At 34.7% G+C, this 20,136-nt stretch overlaps 3 protein-coding genes across 6 annotated transcripts in view; 2 read left to right on the forward strand and 1 right to left on the reverse strand.

Annotated features, from left to right (window-relative positions):
• The first annotated feature begins 4,795 nt into the window (after nucleotides 1–4,795).
• LOC106106041 (IQ and AAA domain-containing protein 1-like) lies at nucleotides 4,796–10,348 on the forward strand. 3 transcript variants are annotated; one of them, XM_013286569.1, is made up of 20 exons: nucleotides 4,796–4,908; nucleotides 5,009–5,175; nucleotides 5,383–5,420; nucleotides 5,493–5,591; nucleotides 5,657–5,828; nucleotides 5,893–6,027; nucleotides 6,116–6,227; nucleotides 6,291–6,439; nucleotides 6,509–6,668; nucleotides 6,737–6,904; nucleotides 6,973–7,121; nucleotides 7,541–7,691; nucleotides 7,757–7,860; nucleotides 7,950–8,095; nucleotides 8,399–8,556; nucleotides 8,751–8,853; nucleotides 8,931–9,054; nucleotides 9,202–9,321; nucleotides 9,728–9,800; nucleotides 10,084–10,348. In XM_013286569.1, exons 1-20 carry the CDS (start codon nucleotides 4,828–4,830, stop codon nucleotides 10,255–10,257), a joined length of 2,583 nt encoding a protein of 860 aa, XP_013142023.1. In that variant the 5' UTR covers nucleotides 4,796–4,827; the 3' UTR covers nucleotides 10,258–10,348. The 3 variants fall into 3 exon arrangements, 2 of the variants coding, with proteins under 2 accessions (XP_013142023.1, XP_013142022.1); XM_013286568.1 differs by having other exon boundaries at nucleotides 5,383–5,591; XR_001225776.1 differs by lacking the exons at nucleotides 9,728–9,800; nucleotides 10,084–10,348 and having other exon boundaries at nucleotides 5,383–5,591; nucleotides 8,931–9,124; nucleotides 9,202–9,294.
• Nucleotides 10,349–11,791: 1,443 nt separating this feature from the next.
• Nucleotides 11,792–16,476, reverse strand: LOC106106032 (meiosis-specific nuclear structural protein 1). 2 transcript variants are annotated; one of them, XM_013286556.1, is made up of 9 exons: nucleotides 16,379–16,476; nucleotides 16,079–16,255; nucleotides 15,742–15,972; nucleotides 15,170–15,399; nucleotides 14,507–14,671; nucleotides 13,966–14,044; nucleotides 13,282–13,485; nucleotides 12,863–13,047; nucleotides 11,792–12,046 (listed from the first exon to the last, which is right to left on the reverse strand). In XM_013286556.1, the coding sequence occupies exons 2-9, from the start codon at nucleotides 16,151–16,153 to the stop codon at nucleotides 11,860–11,862; spliced, it is 1,356 nt and encodes a 451-aa protein (XP_013142010.1). In that variant the 5' UTR covers nucleotides 16,154–16,255; nucleotides 16,379–16,476; the 3' UTR covers nucleotides 11,792–11,859. The 2 variants fall into 2 exon arrangements, with proteins under 2 accessions (XP_013142010.1, XP_013142009.1); XM_013286555.1 differs by having other exon boundaries at nucleotides 16,326–16,435.
• A 322-nt stretch (nucleotides 16,477–16,798) lies between these two features.
• The window catches only part of LOC106106027 (amphiphysin), a 34,589-nt gene continuing 31,251 nt past the window's right edge, over nucleotides 16,799–20,136 (forward strand). The window contains exon 1 of the mRNA XM_013286550.1: nucleotides 16,799–17,022. Within this exon, the coding sequence (XP_013142004.1) occupies nucleotides 16,954–17,022 (69 nt within the window). The 5' untranslated portion in view covers nucleotides 16,799–16,953. The remainder of the gene's footprint in view (nucleotides 17,023–20,136) is intronic.

Below are 20,136 nucleotides of genomic sequence, written 5' to 3' on the forward strand. Positions count from 1 at the left end.
TACGAACACCTATCTCGTGGGCGTAAAAAGTCTGCTGACCTTGAACTTTACCGCGGCGTACAAAGTCTGCCCGTGCGAACGCACGCTTACACTTTGTATTTGTCAAATCTTGTACTTCTTCGTATATATCATTTTTTTGACGTAAACATTTTATAAATCGGTGACGGTGCGCGAAAAATCATGACGTAGCTTTGACCCGCGTATCCATTCTCGTGGAATTAAAAAAAAAGTAGCCTTATTGTTCTTCCAAACTAACCTCTACAATTAAGCCAAATTTCATCAAGATCCGATCAGTCGTTTGGACTACAAACTCCAACAAACATCCATCCTAATTTTCGCGATTTCAATATTATAGTAAGAAGTAAGATAATAAGATTATCCCTATCCGGCAAATAGAGCGTGCAAGCGAGAAGCAAGGTCGGCATAAGAGTTCGAAGCTGTATTTATTTCTATTATGGAATTGCATTTAATATTCTCCAGTTACCGAGCGTTTTTACAATGGCAATTATAAAAAGCAGGGATTAATTTGTCGAGTGAAACGATCGTAGAATTCCTCTCCGCGCAGTAATCCGGACAAGTGCATTAAGGCGCCGCTGAATCGCTCTTAATCGCTGCCACCATCCAATATTTCTTGATTAAGAGATCGTAAAAATGTCGTCTCGCTCTGATTTACTGCCGGCGAGCGAGAGAAACGATTAGCTCGCGGTTTGTACGACACGGGGGTACGTGATGAATCTACTTTAATATTGTCTTGGAAGTGGGAACGTTTCGGAAAACTTTGTTATATTATATCATCGTTTTACTTCTTCTTGTTTTATTTCTTATGTTTATTTGATTGAAAGGAAAATAGATTTTGAGTCATAAAAGCTAGTTTGACGTACAAGAATCTATGAGCCTTGGTTTAAAAAAGATAATGACTAATGATGTCACTCTCTTTCTCTCTAACGCTATCTCTCTCTGTAAAATAAAGATAAATCGTTATATAATATTTATGTATAATTTCCTTATGTAATATTTCACAGTAAGAATAGTAAATTGCCACAGCTTAGGCCACAAATGTGCCATTAAAACTTTTCGCGTAGAGAAATATCGTGTGCAGTTGTGCTGGTAGCTGTTTATTTTGTCGCAGGATAAAGTCACATATTTCAGCGTGCAGTTTGCACCGAACTTTCCGCGCCCCGCACATCCACGCCCACTGAATTACTTATCTTTGTTCCCGCACCGATATATCACCAGCAAGGATATATTACATTCAGCGGAATATATTGCAACACGAAATTCGACGTTTCAACCTTTGGGATATTTGATTTGACATATTTATATTTTTACGTCTTTTCTTTACATTAAGATTAGACACTTTTACTTGAAGTGTTCAACGATCACATTTTATATTTCTTTTAACTACTGCAAAGATACAAGAAACCTTACGGAAGTCGTAATCTATACTAATACTATGAAGAAAGGGTTTGTTTGTTGGTAGGTTTGCATTGAAAAGGCTCCGAAACTAATAAACCGATTTAAAAAATTCTTGCACTGTTCGGAAACTAGACTATCCTAGAAAGACATAAGATGTATTTGTTACTATATTATTTTTAATAAGAAGTATCATTAGGTATACAATCATAAAATGGTGGCATTAAACAAATAACCTACGAAATATGAACGCTAATACAAGTGTTCATACTTTAATTCTTCGCGAGCATATAATGAACGTCGATATTTCACGTTGCGGGGGCGGTAAAGTATCTCTCTCGGCGCCGTATCAGCCGGAATGTGCCATTCGGACGTGGTAAGTGCCACAATTTATACACACTTCTTCCGTGCACTCTATCGCACGGTACAAGCGACAAGCGACATCGACAAGAAATGTTTGGGAGTTATAGTTGCATCAAATGACGTAGTATATTGTATTATGCCGCTATTCCTTAATGGTACACACAGGAGAGAGAAGACAAATATAAACATTTGCATCCTTTAGTATAGATAGAACTCGATTGGCGAACACGATAATGCATTAGATCACAGTATGCTTTTCTAAACACTTACGAATTAAGGACCTGCAAAATTATTCTTTCATGGTATTTATACATATACACGTGTCTTATGTTAAATACTTAGTTTCATTATTAATTAAGCAGCAAAAATCTGTAAACTAATAATGTAAGAACGCTTCCGCTTATGATTTACGTCGCAGTATCACTCACAATATTTTACGGATGCCGGACATTTTTATAGGTATTTAGCGAAAACGTCGCCTCTACGGGGCAATTTGAAACTTGTTTGCGTGGCCAATTTACGAGGAAAGTTAATTTGAAACGTCGTGTCGTCTCTTTTGTTTGCAAGGACGGTAATGGCGTGACGTCGTCGTTACTTACACTCTCTGGGGAATAGTACGACCAGCTCTCTAGAGACCTAATCTACAGCTCCGCTAATGTAAACATAGCTTTTAAAATTAACTTATTTAAACGACAAATACAAAACGAGCTGCCAGTTTACCTGATTGTAAGTGAATACAAGAAGTAGTTAGAAGTAAATTGAAAGCGCCCTCTCCAATGTTGGTATATATGAGGACACCGCAATCTATACTTCTGGGAAGAAATTTATCACTAACTGCGTTCGCGCGGAATTAAAAGCAAACTTAATAAGCCTACGTGTTCTATTTCTCTGCTTAATTCCATCGAGACCAGTTCAAAGATTTTGAAGATCATATATACAACCGTCTCTCCATCCCAATATATACATTTATGATAGCGTATAAGTTATATGCATACGTAAACCAGCTGAATAACAAAGTAATCAAAACATCCAAAAAAAACTGTTTAGTTTTCATAAGCATTTCAAAATGTAGATTAAAACCAAATCGACATTTCTTTGTGTTCAAAAGAAGCTTAATAAAAACACGATCATCCCGCGTCGCTCTCCTTTACGCGGCAAATTACTATAAAAACCTTTGAATCCTTTTATAACCCTCGACGTATTTCATCACTTGTCAAACAAATATAACAAACAGCTGTCAAAACGTAACTCCAATTATTACCTTCCTTATTCTCTGAGCACTAAAGTTGATATTTATAGTAGATGTGAGTTATTGAATAGCAAATAAAATTGGTAATCACCTCGGGAGCGAAACATGTCACCCGTCAATAACATATTCACGACGTTTGATGTAAAATAGCATCTTTTTTTCGTTCAGTTTTGTTCCGTCCCCTGAGGTGTATCGAATTTTGACACGATCCTTAGTGAGGGCCCGCTTTTTGGAATCCATTAGAGTGTCGATTACGAACGCCTTTGGGATTGTGTATTCGTACAAACAAAAAGCCTTGAAGAATATAATCTCACCAAAAAGTGGTAAAAATAACGACCTCGACCCACAAGTATATACAGGAAACTCAAGAATATCAAGAAAACTGAAAAATATGCACATTTATTAATATTTAAAGTACTTTACTTATTGCGCCTTAGAATAAGGCTTTTTTAATACCGTAGGCATGTTTCATATTTTACATAAATTGACGTCATCTAAAACTTAATCTAACATTAATCTCCAACAGAATTGCACTGAAAATTAAATTTTAAAACTAAAAAGTTACGCCATCAGAAAGTGTTTCGTAATTCAATAGAAACATGTTCCACCGCGCGGCGCTCCATTTCGGAACAGCCAGCGTCAGACAATACAATTTTACGAGGGACAAACAATGGCGCTAACAGCGTTCCTCCGGCGCTCCCAAATAAAAAGATACGTAAACGAAAATGCCAACGGCATTTGGAGCGCGGGGAGGCTGGGGGAGGAAGGCTTTACTACTTCCGGCGACAAGATGGCGGCATCGCGCGCAACAGGAAGCTGCGGCGTAGCACGACACGATAAAACACCTCGCCGGAGATGTACACCCCGCGACACAAGTTTTAACTTATGTTTCAATGCGATTGTACCTTTGTTTGTAAAAGGTATACTATAGGATATTTTATTTTACAAATAATCTCTAACATGTTGCTTTGGAAAAAACTTATCGTTTTTATTTTATGACTTAAAAATACTTTTTCGAATGCCTATGATAGTGCAAAAATTATCAAAAATAACGAAACGTCCGTAGATTATCACAATCTGTCTTATAAAAAAACCCAACAACTTTTTATACTCTACCAAAACAATGTTGTCCATTGTACAGATATCAGAAGATGTTACTTACAAAAACATACTCAAACAAGGCCACACAGAGCAGATTTTTCATTGTCGTAATGTAAAGTTGACAATATGAAAAACAAATCCTTTTAAAGGGGTTAAACTTCAACAACGTGTTACTTAAAAGTAAACCTTCAAGTATGTTCTTAAGGATAGTTTTTCTTTTCTTTGGATGTGTGATATGTGGTCTATATGGGAGTAATGTTGAAAAGTAAGCACCGCGGGCGCCCTCTGACGTAGAATCGGTTATTTCCCTCATCGGGTGTGATGTAGCGCTTTCCGCAGCCGGTGATAACGTCTAATAGTGATCGTTTGCCCTTCGCCGGCTCCCAATGGCTCATCAAACTTTCCACCTTTATACAAAAATGATTTATCGTTTGTATAACATGAACAGATATATTTTTTACTTGTTTTTTAATAAGAGAAACAAGCAATCGATTTCCACGGACATCACAGGAACTAGTGCTTTGCCGGATTTGGAGAAAGATAGGCTCGCTTTTTTAATTTACTTAGGACACTAGCATTGTAGTTTGCTTAACTTTTTGGCATGTCAGATATAGATAGAAAATACTACATACCATAGCCAACTGGATTATTAGATATTTATAACTTAAAACACATTTCTCATGTTTATCTAAATTTCAGTAATGAGTGATTATTATTTTCACAAATGGAAGGTTGTGCTGATAGAGCTAAAAAATCATGCCAAACTAGACTTGGATTATCAGGTACTTAGATTAAATAATATTCCGATAATACAAGTAATATAATAACTAACATTAGAAGCAGGTTTGTAATGAAGTTACGAAATTTCTTTTTACATTGCAGGAAACAAAAGTATATGATCAAAGGTGCTGTGAAGCGGTCCAGCGCTTGGGAAGTGTGCTGTCCAAATACCTGTACCTCTACAACTGCAGTGTGGACTGCTTGCAGGAGAACCTTCAAGTACAGAAGACTGACTACATACAGAATATTGTCAATGCAATCACTGCGAGGTAAATATTATACTCGTAGTTTATTACTCTGTATCTTGCTTTTTAATCTTAATTCTGTTCCTTCAATGACAATCAATGGAGATTTTATCTTTAACTTATTAAAAACCTACGTCGCTGGCTTAAAATTCATGAATTGTTTTTAAGCAAAATTATTTCTTGTTTTGACAACTTTTTTACGACTATAGAACGCTGTAGAATATCTTTCAGGATACTAGAACTAAAACATCAACTTCGAAAACTTGAAGGTTATTATTATCAATACTTTAGCAACGGATTATTCCAACATGGACTCACCTTTGATGACATTGACCCTATAGATGTACCTGCTAAATTAATAAGATCTAAGCAAGTTCAGGCTGTTATTGATCACATTATGTCAAAAGCTAAGGAGGAGAAAGAAACTTGTTTAGAAGAAGGTAGTTAAAACTGATATTTCTCGAGTATTTTAATTCAAATAAATATAACGTCTAATACTGTTAAGTTGCTGAAGAAGAAAAGTTGTCTCCAATAAATTCATTTTTACGTTTCTGGAAAAACGATAGTGAAATTGACGAGGTTGAAAAAGAACAATCAGAAATTGTTCCACAGCTTTCCGAAGAAAGTCTCAAAAGAAGAGAAATGTTAAAACTCATACAAGCGCATGAGAGAACCCGGTGAGTTGCTTCCAAACTGAATAGTCTTGAGATTTTTTAAATTATAATTGATTTTATATTTTAGTCAAGTTATACGATCTGATACAAGAAGGATATTTAAAAGAGACAAATGGGAAAGAGAGTTAAAAGGTACTTCGAAGCCACAAGCAAGATTTGAAGTAAAAGAAAGAGCGGCAACAATTATTAAGAAAGTGTTTAGGTACTTAACTGGAATTCTAATTGCAAATATTGCTTTATAATTTGAGAAAACGATATAAAATCAGGGTAACGTAAAATATTCTTTTCAGGATGTATTTCGAGATAAAAAGACGTAGATTTAGACAATTTAAAATTGACGAAATGATTGGCTTTAATCATGGCGGCAAACCAAATTATGTAGAGAAATTAAAACATGATACGGTACGATCCAATATTTACTAAAGTAAAGTCAAGTTTGATTCGACTATATTATAAAAATTACAGATAAGAAATCAACGCCTTGATAAACAAAAACAATACAAAGAAGAAAGTTTGTCAAATATGGAAGCAATCGAAAATAGTTATTTGAAACAAACAGAACATAATATTGCAGACGATTACAGAGACTTAATAAGAGGATGGTTTAAAAAATGGTATAATGTGAAAGAAATTTTGTATGTATTTTTTTGATTCTCGATTTTAAAATTGTAAATTATTTAAAGGTATGCAGAAGTAAAGTTTTTCTATGATATACCAAAAGAAGAACTAGGTGGATCTTCTTTGATTATCAAAGAAATGGTTCCTACTCCATTCGAATGGCGAGAGGAATATGAAGCCTACTTACAAGAAAAAAAACTAAATAAAAGCAAAACAAGTGCTCAGGTATTTACTTGTTTTATATTCAATAACGTATTTTTATTATACTTAGTTTACTAAGATTTATTTTGTAGAGAAAGTTCGAAAAACAAGAAGCAAAGAAGGAACAAATGAAAGTAAAGAAGGAGGAGCAAAGAAAGTTAAAGATGGAACAAGAACTAATAAAGAAGATGTTTAAAAATCCCAAGTTACATCCCGGTTTTTGTTATCCAATGTCGAAGAAAACAGATAACATTTTAGAAGTTGGTCAATTATATTATTAACTACAAAATTAAACTTATCGTTTTTTTTAAAAAAAACCATGTTTTAGGCAATCGAAAAGTATAAAAACGATTGGAATGATTTTGATACTTGGGAAACAGAAGGTTACAAAGAGGGTTTTGTGCAAGCAATAGACCATGATAATGCATGTATGAATACCAAATTGAAAATATTGAAAAAAGTCGATGAAGACATGAGGTTAATCTTACTAATATTACAAATGCTAAAGTTTAGACGGATGGATGCTTTCAAGTGTTTCTAACGTAAACGGCTGAAGGGATCTCGATGAAATTTGGCATAGACAGAGGATAGTCTGGAAGGACACATAGGCTACTCGCTTTTGTTTTTTTAAATTCCACGCGGATGAAGTCACGAGCGAAAGCTAGTACTTAAATAAAGTTACATTATAAACTTGAAGTCTTCACAATAATGACATCATTTTACCATATGTATATAAACATCTCTAAAGTAACTAACATTATTTCTTTAAAATTTCCTTAACCTCTACAATAATTTACATAATAAGTCTGCATTTGCACAGCTGAGTTAACAATAAAAATATAATTACAAACTATTTTAAGTCTCTTCGTCTCTTTTGTTCCTACGAAATATTTCAGACAAGAGCTCCAGGTTTTGAAATGTTCTTTACAATCAGAATACAAGAGGAACAATGAAAAGATGCCGGAAAATATGAAAGTTACACAAAAGAAAGCAAAGAAACAAAAAGTTGACTCCACAATATCTGAAAGCGTACAAGAAAAAATGCAGGTAGAGATACAAAAGGCAATAACGATTATTAAATGATACCAAAAGTTTAATAAAATTTTGTATAGGAACTAGCATCGGCGGGCTACTTGAAACAAAATACAAAGATGAAATTTGAAGATTTTGTAGGAGATTTCAATTACGTAGGAGATGAACTTCGTTGTATTTTACAGTAAGTAAATAAACCAAACAACCTGTTTTGTAATTAATTAAGGTCACCATTGAATTTAATTGAAAATCTTACGAAGTCTACCTTTTCAGAGCTGCAGCACCTCTGTGTGGTGAAACTCGGTTCCTCTGGTGGGAGAAGTGTGGCGAAGTGGTGCTTGGTAGCCGGAGACTCCTACTTGTAGGGCCACGGGGCAGCGGAAAGACTTTGTTAGTGAACATACTCACATCTGTTAATAGTAAGTGTAAAAACGTGTAAATAAAACTACCTACTATACGTCATCATCTCCTCTACCTTGTCCTACGCCCGTAGTGTGGGTTCATAGTCTTCGTCCTCCGAATAACTATCATATGTCATCTCAGTCACTCCCTTCTTGATCACGTCACCTTTCACGCAATCCATCCATCTCTTTCCAAGTCCACCTCTATCGGTGTACCACATTCATAACTAACGTCCTTGTTACATGCGGTTCATTCCTTCTCATACATGCCCATACCATGTTATCTACTATAAGTAATATGTAAAATGTAAATTTGTCTAGATGCATTATTATTCGAGCTGGATCCAGCAAACGTCTCACCAGATCAGATATCGGCGGAATATCTCAAGCAAGTTGTGGGTTCAGTTGTAGCTTGTGCTAGAGCGACACAGCCTGCTGTGATACATCTCAAGGGTCTGCATCTACTTTATTGTAATAAGGTACAATATTTAAATACTAGTTTTCGCCCTTGACACCGTTCCTTGTAGTATTATTCCAGACTATTCTCTACATCTATGACAATCATCGAAATCCTTTCAGCTGTTAGACTACAAACTCTAACAAACATCCATCCATCTAAACTCTCGCATTTATAATATTAACTAGTAAGATTAAATGCATCTAAATATTTCAGGTACCACCAGACCAAAAGAAACAAAACTTGAATATGTTTACACAATTTTTTGTGAGAATGTTGTTTAAAAAAATACACAAGAATGATCCGATTACTGTAATAGGTAATATCCACTTTCTAATTCTAAAACGAGCTTCTATTTTTAACTAGACAATCAAAATTATTGTTTTATTTCCCTAGGCAGTTGCCGCGATCCTTGGTTGACGAAGACAAGCAAATTGTTAAAAAACTTTCCGGATGTTGTCATGATGCCGCACACCACTTATACTACTGTTTCTTTTATCTTAAGGAAATGGATGGCTGAGTAAACTTATATAATTATTTAAACCAACATCCTTAGTACCTTAAGTCACAGACCGAGCCCCTTAGCAATCGTAATGCGGCAATCAAGTCTGTTATTTTAATTTTCTACTCTATCTCATTTGTTTAATAAAACCTTAAATCGTTACAGCAATCGCGTGGTCCCACGTGATCTAAACACGCAGAGCATCGCACACCTCCTGCAAGAATACACGTTCGGACATATCAAAAATGCACTCGACTGTTTCTTGACGCCTGACAATATTATAAAGTAAGTGTATACAATAATATTGAGATTAAATCATATGATACTGAATTAGTATTTGTTTACAACTAAAATAATAATGTGACTGTTCACAAACTGAACTCCAATGCGACAACGCAAATATATCGAACGTTCCGTTGTGACGACTAGTAAAACACAGCTTGTTGGCGACTGAGCGCCGAGACTGGGACTGAGCCCGAACCACTCCTTGCCATAAATTTTGTAAAACTATCCCCCACTATTCCTTCAGTTTCCTAATATTTTCCTGACAATATTGTTGTTTTAAATAAAGATAAATGTATTGATAAATAGCACAGATTAAAAAATAACGTTTTAAGAATACAGAACACATCAAAAATAGTTAAAACGCTAACACTAGGATGTTAGAAAAACCATGTACATTTTGTTTTAGAATAGCTGCGTACGGCTTGACTCCGCAGGAAGTGCTCGACCACGTCACACAAAACGAAGACGAGGACAAAGTTGTACGTTTGTCAATATTCTAATCAGATTTACAAGACCTAAATCAATTTCGTAAAGATCGAATTTATAATTCAATGTTTGTGGTATTCATACCATTATAATATTAAATAGCTTTCGCTCGCGTCTCCATCAATCATACAATCCATATCTATGCCAAATTTCATCGAGATCAGTTCAGCTATTTACGCTACAAACTCTAACAAACATCCATCCATGAAAACTTTCGCATTTAAGTAAGAAATGAGAATAAATAGTATTAAACGTTTACTGTCTATTAATTTCCAGGACTTCAAGAAGTATCATGATTGGTACAACGAGAACACTCTATGGGGCAAACGCGAGGTGAACAGACTCCAAGATGACAAGGATTTCTTGTTGCTGCAGCAGAAGTACATAGAAAAACAGAAGAAACGAGAAATCGCAGAGAAAAATCAAACTCCTACCACAATAGAGGAATAAAGTTCTTTAAAGATGCTACATAAAAATGTAAATTTAATGCCATTCCCTCCACTGGCTGATAGAGGCTCAGATAGCTTAAAAATGACGTAACTGTCAGATAAGGGAGCAACATCCGATATTTTTATTATTATCCATATTTTACACGTTGGATTGTTATCAGACAATTTACAATTTGGTGGGACAGGCCCTAAACCTTATATTCTTAGTTAATAGGTTTTTTTTAAATAAATATGTATATAATGTCATCAACAGATAGGGCAGTGCGGGACAGAATAAAAACGATATAGAGTGGCAATGTAATGTGTAAGGGTTGAGGGCGGGTTAGGGGCTGTAGATTGTTAGAGGGTCGACTGCGGCCGTGCGCTCAAATCGCTGACGCAGCAATTTTGTATTTCTTTATTGCACAAAAATGCTAACTTTTAATATTCGTTAGGGTGACCACGCTTTTAGGTAGGCCATTGAAAATGCACGAACATTACGAAGATATTGAAAAAACTAAATTGATTTGACTATAATTTCAAGAGAATAAAACGTAAAAGGTTATTTTTTTTCATCACATAAATTATAATCGACATTTTGACACATAACATTCTTTAACCTTAAAAAGAAAATGTTTACACAATAATTGTATTATGGTCATTCTACATTCCACCCTTTTTAATATTCATGCGGCGTATTTGGAATTAATTTGGCGAGTTTAAATATTGTGGCTCCACCGCTTATTGTTGTTTGTTCTTGCTTCTGCTGCTTCTATACACCGTTCCGTTTACATCAGAAAAACATAAACATTAGCCTATGGTACGAACTCACTGGTACCAGTTAATGTTGACATTATAATAAATAGTCAAAGACATTTAAGAAACAAATAGACTAGACTACTATGTACAAGAAATTTCCTATGAAACATTTTGTTCATCGGTAACTTCTCTGTAAGGTGCTATATCATTGCCAAGTTTAGTGCCACCTAGTGTCCTTGTATTGACATTTTGTAAAACATTTTATAAAATTATAATAAGCTCCATCTTTAGTTTTAAAATAAAGTAAACAGTGTCACAAAATAATATTAAAACATTGAAATATGCTTTAGTGACATCTATTGGCAATTTACTTAAACACAATAATTGAGTTTAAAATCGCAACAGCTCGAAATTGTACCCAAATATTATGAGATTGTGCATGATTGTTGGCAAAACTTACATTTAGCTCTTATTCTTTGTATTTCTTGTAGGTTTCTTATTTTGTTTGTACTTATTTATAAAGTACTAAAAATCCATTGATCTCAACTTCAAGTAAATATCGAAAATTGAAAAAATTTTCACTCGATTTTTCTCAATCCTCTACTAAATTGTTAAACTAATTATTCTAATTTAAACAAACTATACCAAGTGTAGTAAATTTTAGTTGAAATAAAAATGCGTAATTTAAAAACAGCATTTATTGATTTTGACCAATTTTATTACACATCAAAATACATTAAATACAGAATAACTTTGAAATTGTTTGTTTTCAAATGAATTGTAAAGTTGATATAATTTGTTAGTCTATACTAAGATATAAATTTAAAGTTTTGTATTTATTGAAAAAACTTTAAAAATTATTAAGTTAATATTCCCTAAGCACCCTGCACTGCGAGTTGCACTTGGGGAAGGTCGCAGGTGTGCGTGCGGCGGCGCCCAGCGGCAGCTGCAGCAGCTCCTCGTGGCGCAGCGTGGCGGGCTGCACGTAGCCCAGCACGTGCGCCGCGTGCTCCGAGATTATCCGCTTGCGTTCCTCTGCGCACTCACTCAACCTACAATGAGACAAAGCATTTTTGAGAAAAAAAATATAAACAGTGAACAAAATTTTTTCAACGACATGAAAAATACTATAGATATTAAAGTTCAGTGCCATCTCGTGTTCTTGTATTGACATTTGACAAAAACATTTATAGATTTAAAATAAGCGCCATCTATTGTTACAAAATAAAACCATTAAAACATTCAATGACATCTATTGACGAATGTCAATTGTCATTGGTTTCGGTGATTTATCAATAGATGGCGTTAGCGATAAAATAATGTAAGTGAAAACCGTTCCTACTCTACATATTTGAAAATCCTTGTAGAAATAATGTTAGTAGTTTAATACCGCCTTGAGTCTTCAAGATTATGATAATCATGATTTAAACATAACTGTTCCCGTGCGGAAATATCCGCGTACAATTATACATTTTAATATATCTTTCAACTTATAGTACAGCAATTTACTTTACTATTTAAGACCTATTGGCTAACAATTACTGTATCTGTGGCAATATTGTTTGCTGATATTGGCTTTTAGTTTTGTCCCTTTCTCGTATAAAATTTTTTCCTTTCAAACACCCCTTACATTAAATGTTAATTATTAAATATTTAACTTGTACCAATAATATAAATGCAAAAGTTTAGATGGATATTTGTTTTTGTAGCCTAAAATACTGAACGGATTTCTATAAAATTTGGTATAAATGTAGAGGAAGAAATGGAAGAACACGTAGGCTCCTCACTTGTTTTTTTTTTAATTCCATGCAGACGGAATCGCGTGTTAAAGCTAGTTATTATATAAATTATCCAAGTTATGTACTCACCAGGCCTTGTCGTAGTCGAACACGTAGCGCGCCTCCTCGTCCTCGTGCTGCTTCATCTTCTGCCGCCTGCTGGCATCCTCTGCCATCTGCTGCAGCAGCTGGCGGCCGTACTGCTGGCGCTGCTGGCGCTGGCGCCGCGCCTGCTGCAGCAGCTGCTGGCGCTGCTCCTCCGCCTGCGCCTCGTTCTGACGTTCAATTCATTATATTTAACTAGCTTTCGCCCGCGACCATCCGCGTGGAATTAAAAAGACGTGCTTTTTTTTATTCCACTCGGACGAAATCGCGCACAAAAGATAGTAAAAAAATAAAATTCAATCTTTTGAACTTATTCTAAGCTAATTTACACATCAGTATTAAAAGAACAGTAGAGAATATCTCTAATAATTTAGTAGGAGCCTAGTTCAGGGTGACTGTTCTACCTCTTTTCTGAAATTGGCTTCTTTCTCCTTCTGTTCCTGAGCTAGTTTCCTTCTCGCCTGTATCTGCAGCGAGAGCGCGGCCTCCGTGGCCTGCTTGCTGCGCGAGGACTTCGTCATCTCCGCTATATCCTCTTTTACGTTCTTCTCTAAATACTCCTGCTCTTGGAGACTTCGTATTATTTCTTCTCGTTCTAGAATCGCTGCCTGAAATTGTTAACAAATCTTATTTTAAATGGGGAAAGATTTTTATGTATATATTTGATTCACGTAAATATTGCGTCGATTTTAATCTTTAACAAATTATCTGTGAGTAATATAGACTTTTTTTTTCACGAGGGCGAAGTCGGGAGAAACAGCTAGTACCTAATATAGTAAAGCGTAAACACACTTCTTTGCTATTTCGGGTGATATTTTTGACTAATTCCTTTTTTATAAAAAGCCGTACATTTGCAACATACTTTAGGCTATATATGTTAATGAATGTGGGAAGGGAACAAAAAGGACAATGGGCAAAGAGGTTGCCATGGTTACCCATAAATCAGCCAATAGCAAAGTTCTTTATTAAAACATTGACGAAATGGTAAACAATAAAACACAGTTTAAATAATTAATGTGGCTGAAGCCGCATGGGAAAAGGTAGTTTCATTATAAAATATTAATTAAAAGTAATTTTATACAACTTACTCTATCAGCCATAATTTTCGCGGCAATTTTCTCGTTCAGCATCTCTCGTTCTCGGAACTTCCTCTCTCTTTCTGCGATTCTGAGGATATTACAGTATTATTAACACAAAGAAAAACACTTCAAGTGAACAAATTGTTTATAATTTGATATATAGCTCTTCAGTGATATTATAAAAAAACTTGATTTTTGTATGTAACTAATAAACTCAAAAACTACTGAACCAATTTCCAAAATTCTTTCATCACTAGAAAGCTACATTATAACTGAATGTCATAGGCTATTCTTGGTATTATTTCTTTTCAATTTTGCAAACGAAGTCGCGATCAACAGCTAGTTGTATCTATACTTTATACCATTATTATAAAAAAGTAAGATTTGTATTTTATATGTATTGAATTAACTCAGAAACTACTAGAAAAACTTCAAAAATTCTTTAACCATTAATAACTACATTATCACTAAAGTATTTTTAAAAGTTTTTGTGGAGATAAAACTATTTGTATCATAAATTCAGACAAATGCGTATAAAATGTTAACTAACATGGCCGCACTCCTGTCCCCAGCCTCTTTGATCTGGTTCTCGATGTTCCTCTCCTCGATGACGAGCAGTTTCTTCTGCTTCTCCTTCCAGGCGTCCCGAGCTCGCTTGAACGTCTCTATCTCCTTGTTCAACTTGACCGCCAGCTCGCGCTTCTCCCGCACTTCTCTGTATACATATTATTTATACTAATATAATATAGCGTAAACGCACACTACTTCAGCAATCACAGAATATTTTTGAATTATTCTTTCTTTAATAAAAAGCACTGCACTTATGACACACTTTAGGCTATATATTTTCATGCTATTAATACAAGGGAGTAAATAATTTGTAAGAACCCCTCATGTGGGACCAAAACTCCAAGCTAACATCAAGGAAGCAAGTCTGCCGTGGTAATGATAATTGTTATCCAATGTGTGGATAAACACAATTGATACTATGAGTTTTTTTTAATTCCACATATTACCTATAAGTTTGCTTTTTTTATGAGAGAAAGGGCAAACAAGCGCCGAGAACACAGAGGTTGTCAATGAAGCCCATGGACAGCCACAACAACAGAGGAACTACAGATGCATCGCCTTTTGCTTTTAAGAGTTTTTGCTTTTTACCAGTTTGCTTTAATACAACATAAATATAAATTTCCTAGTCAAAGTAAATACAAACCGGTGATCTTCATCAGCTATTGTTCTCATGACTTCTTCTAGCATCTTCTTCTCAATGAGCGTCTCCTCAAACTGGCACTGCCTCACTCTCTGCCGGTCCACCAGCTGCTGCTGCATTTCTAGAAGCAGCTTGGCCTTCTTCTCCATCGCCTCCTGCTCCTCTCTCATCACCGCTTCAGAGTCAACAGCTAATGCACTCATTAGGATTCTATTTTGTCTTCTGTCTTCCGCCTGGAAGTACAGCTTCTCCATTAATATGTTTGAAGGAGCATTTACCTGTAACTCTGCCTACATTAAATTAAAATTGCCTGTGTTCTTCCAAACTTTGCTTTACATTTTTACTAAATTTCATCACTGTCTATTCAATTATTTAAGTGAAAAACTCTAAAAAACATTAATCTATATAAACAGACTCATTATGTTGATGTACTTGCATCATCAGTGTTAAACTTACCATAAAAACTGATCCATATTTTAAGGAATACAAAATAAGAAAAAACACACTTTAAAGTTCATAATCTAATATTACTTCAAATATGGCTTCTTTTTATCATCTTAGCAATCAGTACTTACTTCGTCCTGCAATTTCTTGTACTTATTATGCAGCATTTGCTGCTTCAAGTCCCTGCAGACGTAGCCATCCTGCAGCCTTCGCAGTAGTGTCCTCAGCTCCGGGTCTCGTTCTCTAAGGTAGTGTCGGCGCTGCAGCTGACTGATCTCCTCCTGGTTATGTTTAGCTATCTCACTAGCGAGGGCTATCTCTTTCTGTGTTCTAGCGTTCACCAATGCTGAATGATCTGTTCTCTACAATTAATGACACTTTTGGCTACTTTTAAAGTTAAGAAGTTGTATTTATACATAGGGACTATTTTAGGTCATTTCTAATGTATGTGATTAATTTTTAGTATACCTCTTGAAAATCTCTCTCCATTGCAGCCTCTTGTTTTATCTGCGCTAGATGCCGGCCGATGTGGCTATCGTCCATCCGACTGTTTAGCCATTGGATGTCCAGCGCACGTTGGTATGTCTCCAACTCCTTCCTCCTCGCGAAAGCGATCTCATTTCTTTGTAGTTCAGTCTTTGGCTCCTGTAATAAAATGTAATACTTTTATAACGTACAATTCGTACAATTGGAAATAAAGCAATGTATATACTACCATGATAATATGATAATTAAAATTGCATTGATGAAAAAAGTTAAAGTATTTACATTTATGGAAAAAAGAATGTCTTTGTGATATACAAATTCTAAATTTGAAAGTTTACAATTTTAAATCAACAATGAAACTTGACAGTTGACGCTGGTTTGGTTATGGCAAGTGTAGGTTTGTGGTTTTTATAACTATAGAGGCATTTTTTTTCACGAGTCATTGATTGGGGCATTTTGAGTAAAACTTGGTAAAAATTAAAAAAATTAATGACTTCCATGCTGCTTTTTGATTTTTTTTTGCTGACAGTCTTTTCAACCACGAAAATACTCGAAGAAAATTAATTTTATGCTGGCAGCATTTTTGTCTATGGTTTTATTCGATTTAGTAAACTGACATCTATCGGCAGATTTGGCACTTTGCCAATGTTGGTGCACAACGCCATCTAACGATGGAATTCGGCACAATGATCGTGATTTCTTCTCAATTCGTGTCGGATAGGAGAGTGGGAGTCACGTCACGCCAGTGCAATCCTACGGCATTCGAGTTTTGACGTGTGACAGCAAACTGCAACTGTATCTGTTGCAGACTGGTGTGTACGATTTTATTAACTGTCGGTAATGAAAAAGTGAGAGAAATGGCAGAAAGTAAAGGTGCGTTAATTGCGAAAACAGTGCAAAAACATGCTGGACGGGCGAAGGAAAAGGTATTTATTGTTTGTTATTTGAATAGTGAGAAGAGTTTGATGGTGTTGGTGTGAAAATATTTGCTTGTGTCGTGAAAGTAGCCTGTGGGGAATCAGCCGACCTGTGGTAATTCTGGTTCCGATATCCCGCGGCGCCTCTAAGTTACGTCCTATCCACCTGTTGCTTCTGAGGCTTTGAAGCGGCGATCGTGATTGAACGTTTTTGTACATCGTGTTTACTCAGACTCAGCTGACTTGATTCTCTGCAAGACGTTTATCGCGAGCGCCCGCCTTATCAATTCCAGGGTATTGGCAGTGACTATTTTTAGTTTGCTGCAGACGAGATAAATTTGGATAGTACCAGCCTGGGTACACAAAAATTTTATACATTAATGCTTTTACATGATAAATATCTCTATAATTCCTTTAAATATGTCAATGTGTTCTAAATATAACAATGTGATATTTAGGAAAGTGTTCCAAATTTTATAAATAACCCATTTGGTAGCAACTGTGAGCTAAAAACAGAAGGAGAGGGACACATGGTGTGTCTTGGGTGATCAAAATGTTATTTGACGTGTTAATTATAATTTTTAATTCTTGACAATTTCTTTAAACAATACAGTTTATCAACAAATGTATACTCATATTATTAAAGTTATGTAGTAAAATGTATGCACATGCACACAATAATCTACATTGTAGGCTGTTGACCTATTCTGGCAGCCAGCCCGTTGTTCTAATATACATTACAAATTGTAGTAAATGGTCATTCGCTCACATGCCTTTGGAAGAAAACTAAAAAACAACTGGATATGAACAATTAACTTTAGATATGTTTAATTTTTGCTATAGACAATAAATTAATTCTTATAGGTATTAGGGTGACATAAATATTTAAGCAAAATAACTTTAATACTCTGAAAATTATTTATTGAGGAATTTTAGGTAAGTTTCAACCTACAAGTAAAGCTTCATTAGTGAAATAGTTTTTTAATGATGCATTAGTGATTGACATAAATTGTTATTCTTCTAAAAAATTGACAAGAAAATAATAATATACAAGTTGTTGTATTGTATTCTACAATTTATAAATCAACAAAACAAATTAATGTAAAATGGACACTGATTATTTAGTGATATAATCTAGGCTACTAAATGAAATCTAATTTTTCTATGTAATTCACTGATCTAATTAAAAATAGAGCCCCCGGAGATCACCAGCAACATAAAGGGTTTGCTGGGGTTCTTCTGAGAGGTTGGCTGGAGTAATCCAGGTCCTGTTCCTTTACTGTGGCCCATACTATTACTTAAAAATAGGGCTAACATAATTCCCTTTTCTTAACTTTCTAAGAAACATAATTGACTGTAATTATATGTCATTGTTAGTTAGTTAATAATGGCATATTTTTATAATATTTGATTATCTTTTGTCCTCAACTGTTTACACAGAATTAAAAAAAACTTTGAAAGTAACCATGTGTTCTTAATGTTCTATCTTTGTATCGAATTTCATTGAGAACTATTGAGGTTTTCTGGATATATCTTCTAACATCCATCCATTTAAATTTTCTTTGATAGTAATATGTGAAGTGTAAAACCTTGACATCAACTTAGCTGATAGTCTTATGTCATCAATGCCCTAGTTTTTAAGTATAAGTTATTTACATTAGCTCTCCTTTACAAACTGTACAGTTTGATCGTTTGTAAATTTCATTAGCTTAACGGCTTCGTCCATGTGGTATTAAAAAAAAAAACAACAAAACTAAGTAGCCTATATGTTCTTCCTGACTATCTTCTAAATCTATGTTAAATTTCATCGAATCTATTCATCCGTTTAGGCTACAATCTCTAACAAACATCCATCCATCTAAACTTTCGTATTTATATTAGTATTAGTATGTTTTATGTGGAGATACATATTTTACAATTACTGCTTTTTTTATCTGTAAAAATTTAAATACATAAAAATGTCGTTTTTTTATCAGTAGGGAATTAAGGTTATTCATTAAAAAATCAGGTATTTAATAATGATGTTATAGTCTTTATTATGTTAATGAATCCGAGTTGCGACAGAAAAGTAATGTTGTGAGGGATATTGCTCGCCGTAATTTGAGCCTCTGTCGTCATATTGTAATGTTACCAAGCGATATAATAATTTATAGATAATATAACCTAATTGCTTAGTTCCAAAGTTTACCTAACTTGCAATATACCTAAGATACATCTAGTATAAGATCCCTTTATCAGGCTTTCAGAAGGTTTGTTTCGTGATGTTGGTGTTTTTGATATAATAAGTTTTAAACGATTAATATAATTGTAACTAGCGATATTAATTTAAACACTCCGCTGGAGAAGTCGTCAGGAATGCGCGCGAATATAATCCTTCTAATGACATTGACAGCTGTCAGCTAGGGACGTGACGTTTATGCCGACAATCTAGTGTTGCGCCAATTCTACAGCACGGTACTAATTTTCTTATTACGAACAAGCAGTCACCAGAATTCGCCGAAATTGCGAAGCGACCTCTGCTTGTAGACATCAGATGCGGTGCCTACCTTTGATATACGAATCATTTAATACAATAGTAAAGATATTTACGTTTTCAATTACTTCTACAGGTTTATTGACACGCGCGGCAATTTTCCTCAAAAGTAGCAGGAAAATAAAGTTTTACTACTAAAAATATACTTCAATCAATGAAACAAAACAATTGCTAGAGTTAAAATTGTTAAAAAAATACCTTGTTAAAGAAATTGACACGTCTCGTACTCTGTTATATCTGTTTATATCGATTAGGGCTTATCTTAGTCTCAAAGTTAACCTTTACCCGCCCTCTAATAGACCTCAGTTAACCCTTTGTTAATCACCTCGCGATAGTTGCACTCTCGATGTTAACAAAGGTCACAAACTCTTGACTAATTTCTACGAGTTCAAAACAACCATACATTCAAGTAAACGTGATCCTAAACGACCTCAACATTCATACTTAGTTTTAGTTCAATTTATTAATAAGAATTCGTACCTAGTTTATTAGAAAGAAAAAAACTTTTTAATAAAAAAACAAAACCGACTTCCAAACAAAATACACTAAAACAAAACAAAATGCACTAAAAACAAAACAAAATATTCTCA

This window comes from Papilio polytes, unplaced genomic scaffold (assembly GCF_000836215.1).
Source record: "Papilio polytes unplaced genomic scaffold, Ppol_1.0 DF822511.1, whole genome shotgun sequence".
Lineage (NCBI taxonomy): Eukaryota > Metazoa > Arthropoda > Insecta > Lepidoptera > Papilionidae > Papilio > Papilio polytes.

Coding starts and splice junctions, on each gene's coding strand:
- LOC106106041 (XM_013286568.1), top strand. CDS start 4,828: ATGAGTGATTATTATTTTCACAAATGGAAGGTTGTGCTGATAGAGCTA. Junction 5,829..5,892: donor CAAGCGCATGAGAGAACCCG/GTGAGTTGCTTC, acceptor TTTATATTTTAG/TCAAGTTATACGATCTGATA. Junction 9,055..9,201: donor TTAAGGAAATGGATGGCTGA/GTAAACTTATAT, acceptor AAATCGTTACAG/CAATCGCGTGGTCCCACGTG.
- LOC106106032 (XM_013286555.1), bottom strand. Junction 14,672..15,169: donor ATAGCTGATGAAGATCACCG/GTTTGTATTTAC, acceptor ATATGTATACAG/AGAAGTGCGGGAGAAGCGCG. Junction 13,048..13,281: donor AAGCCAATTTCAGAAAAGAG/GTAGAACAGTCA, acceptor ATTGAACGTCAG/AACGAGGCGCAGGCGGAGGA.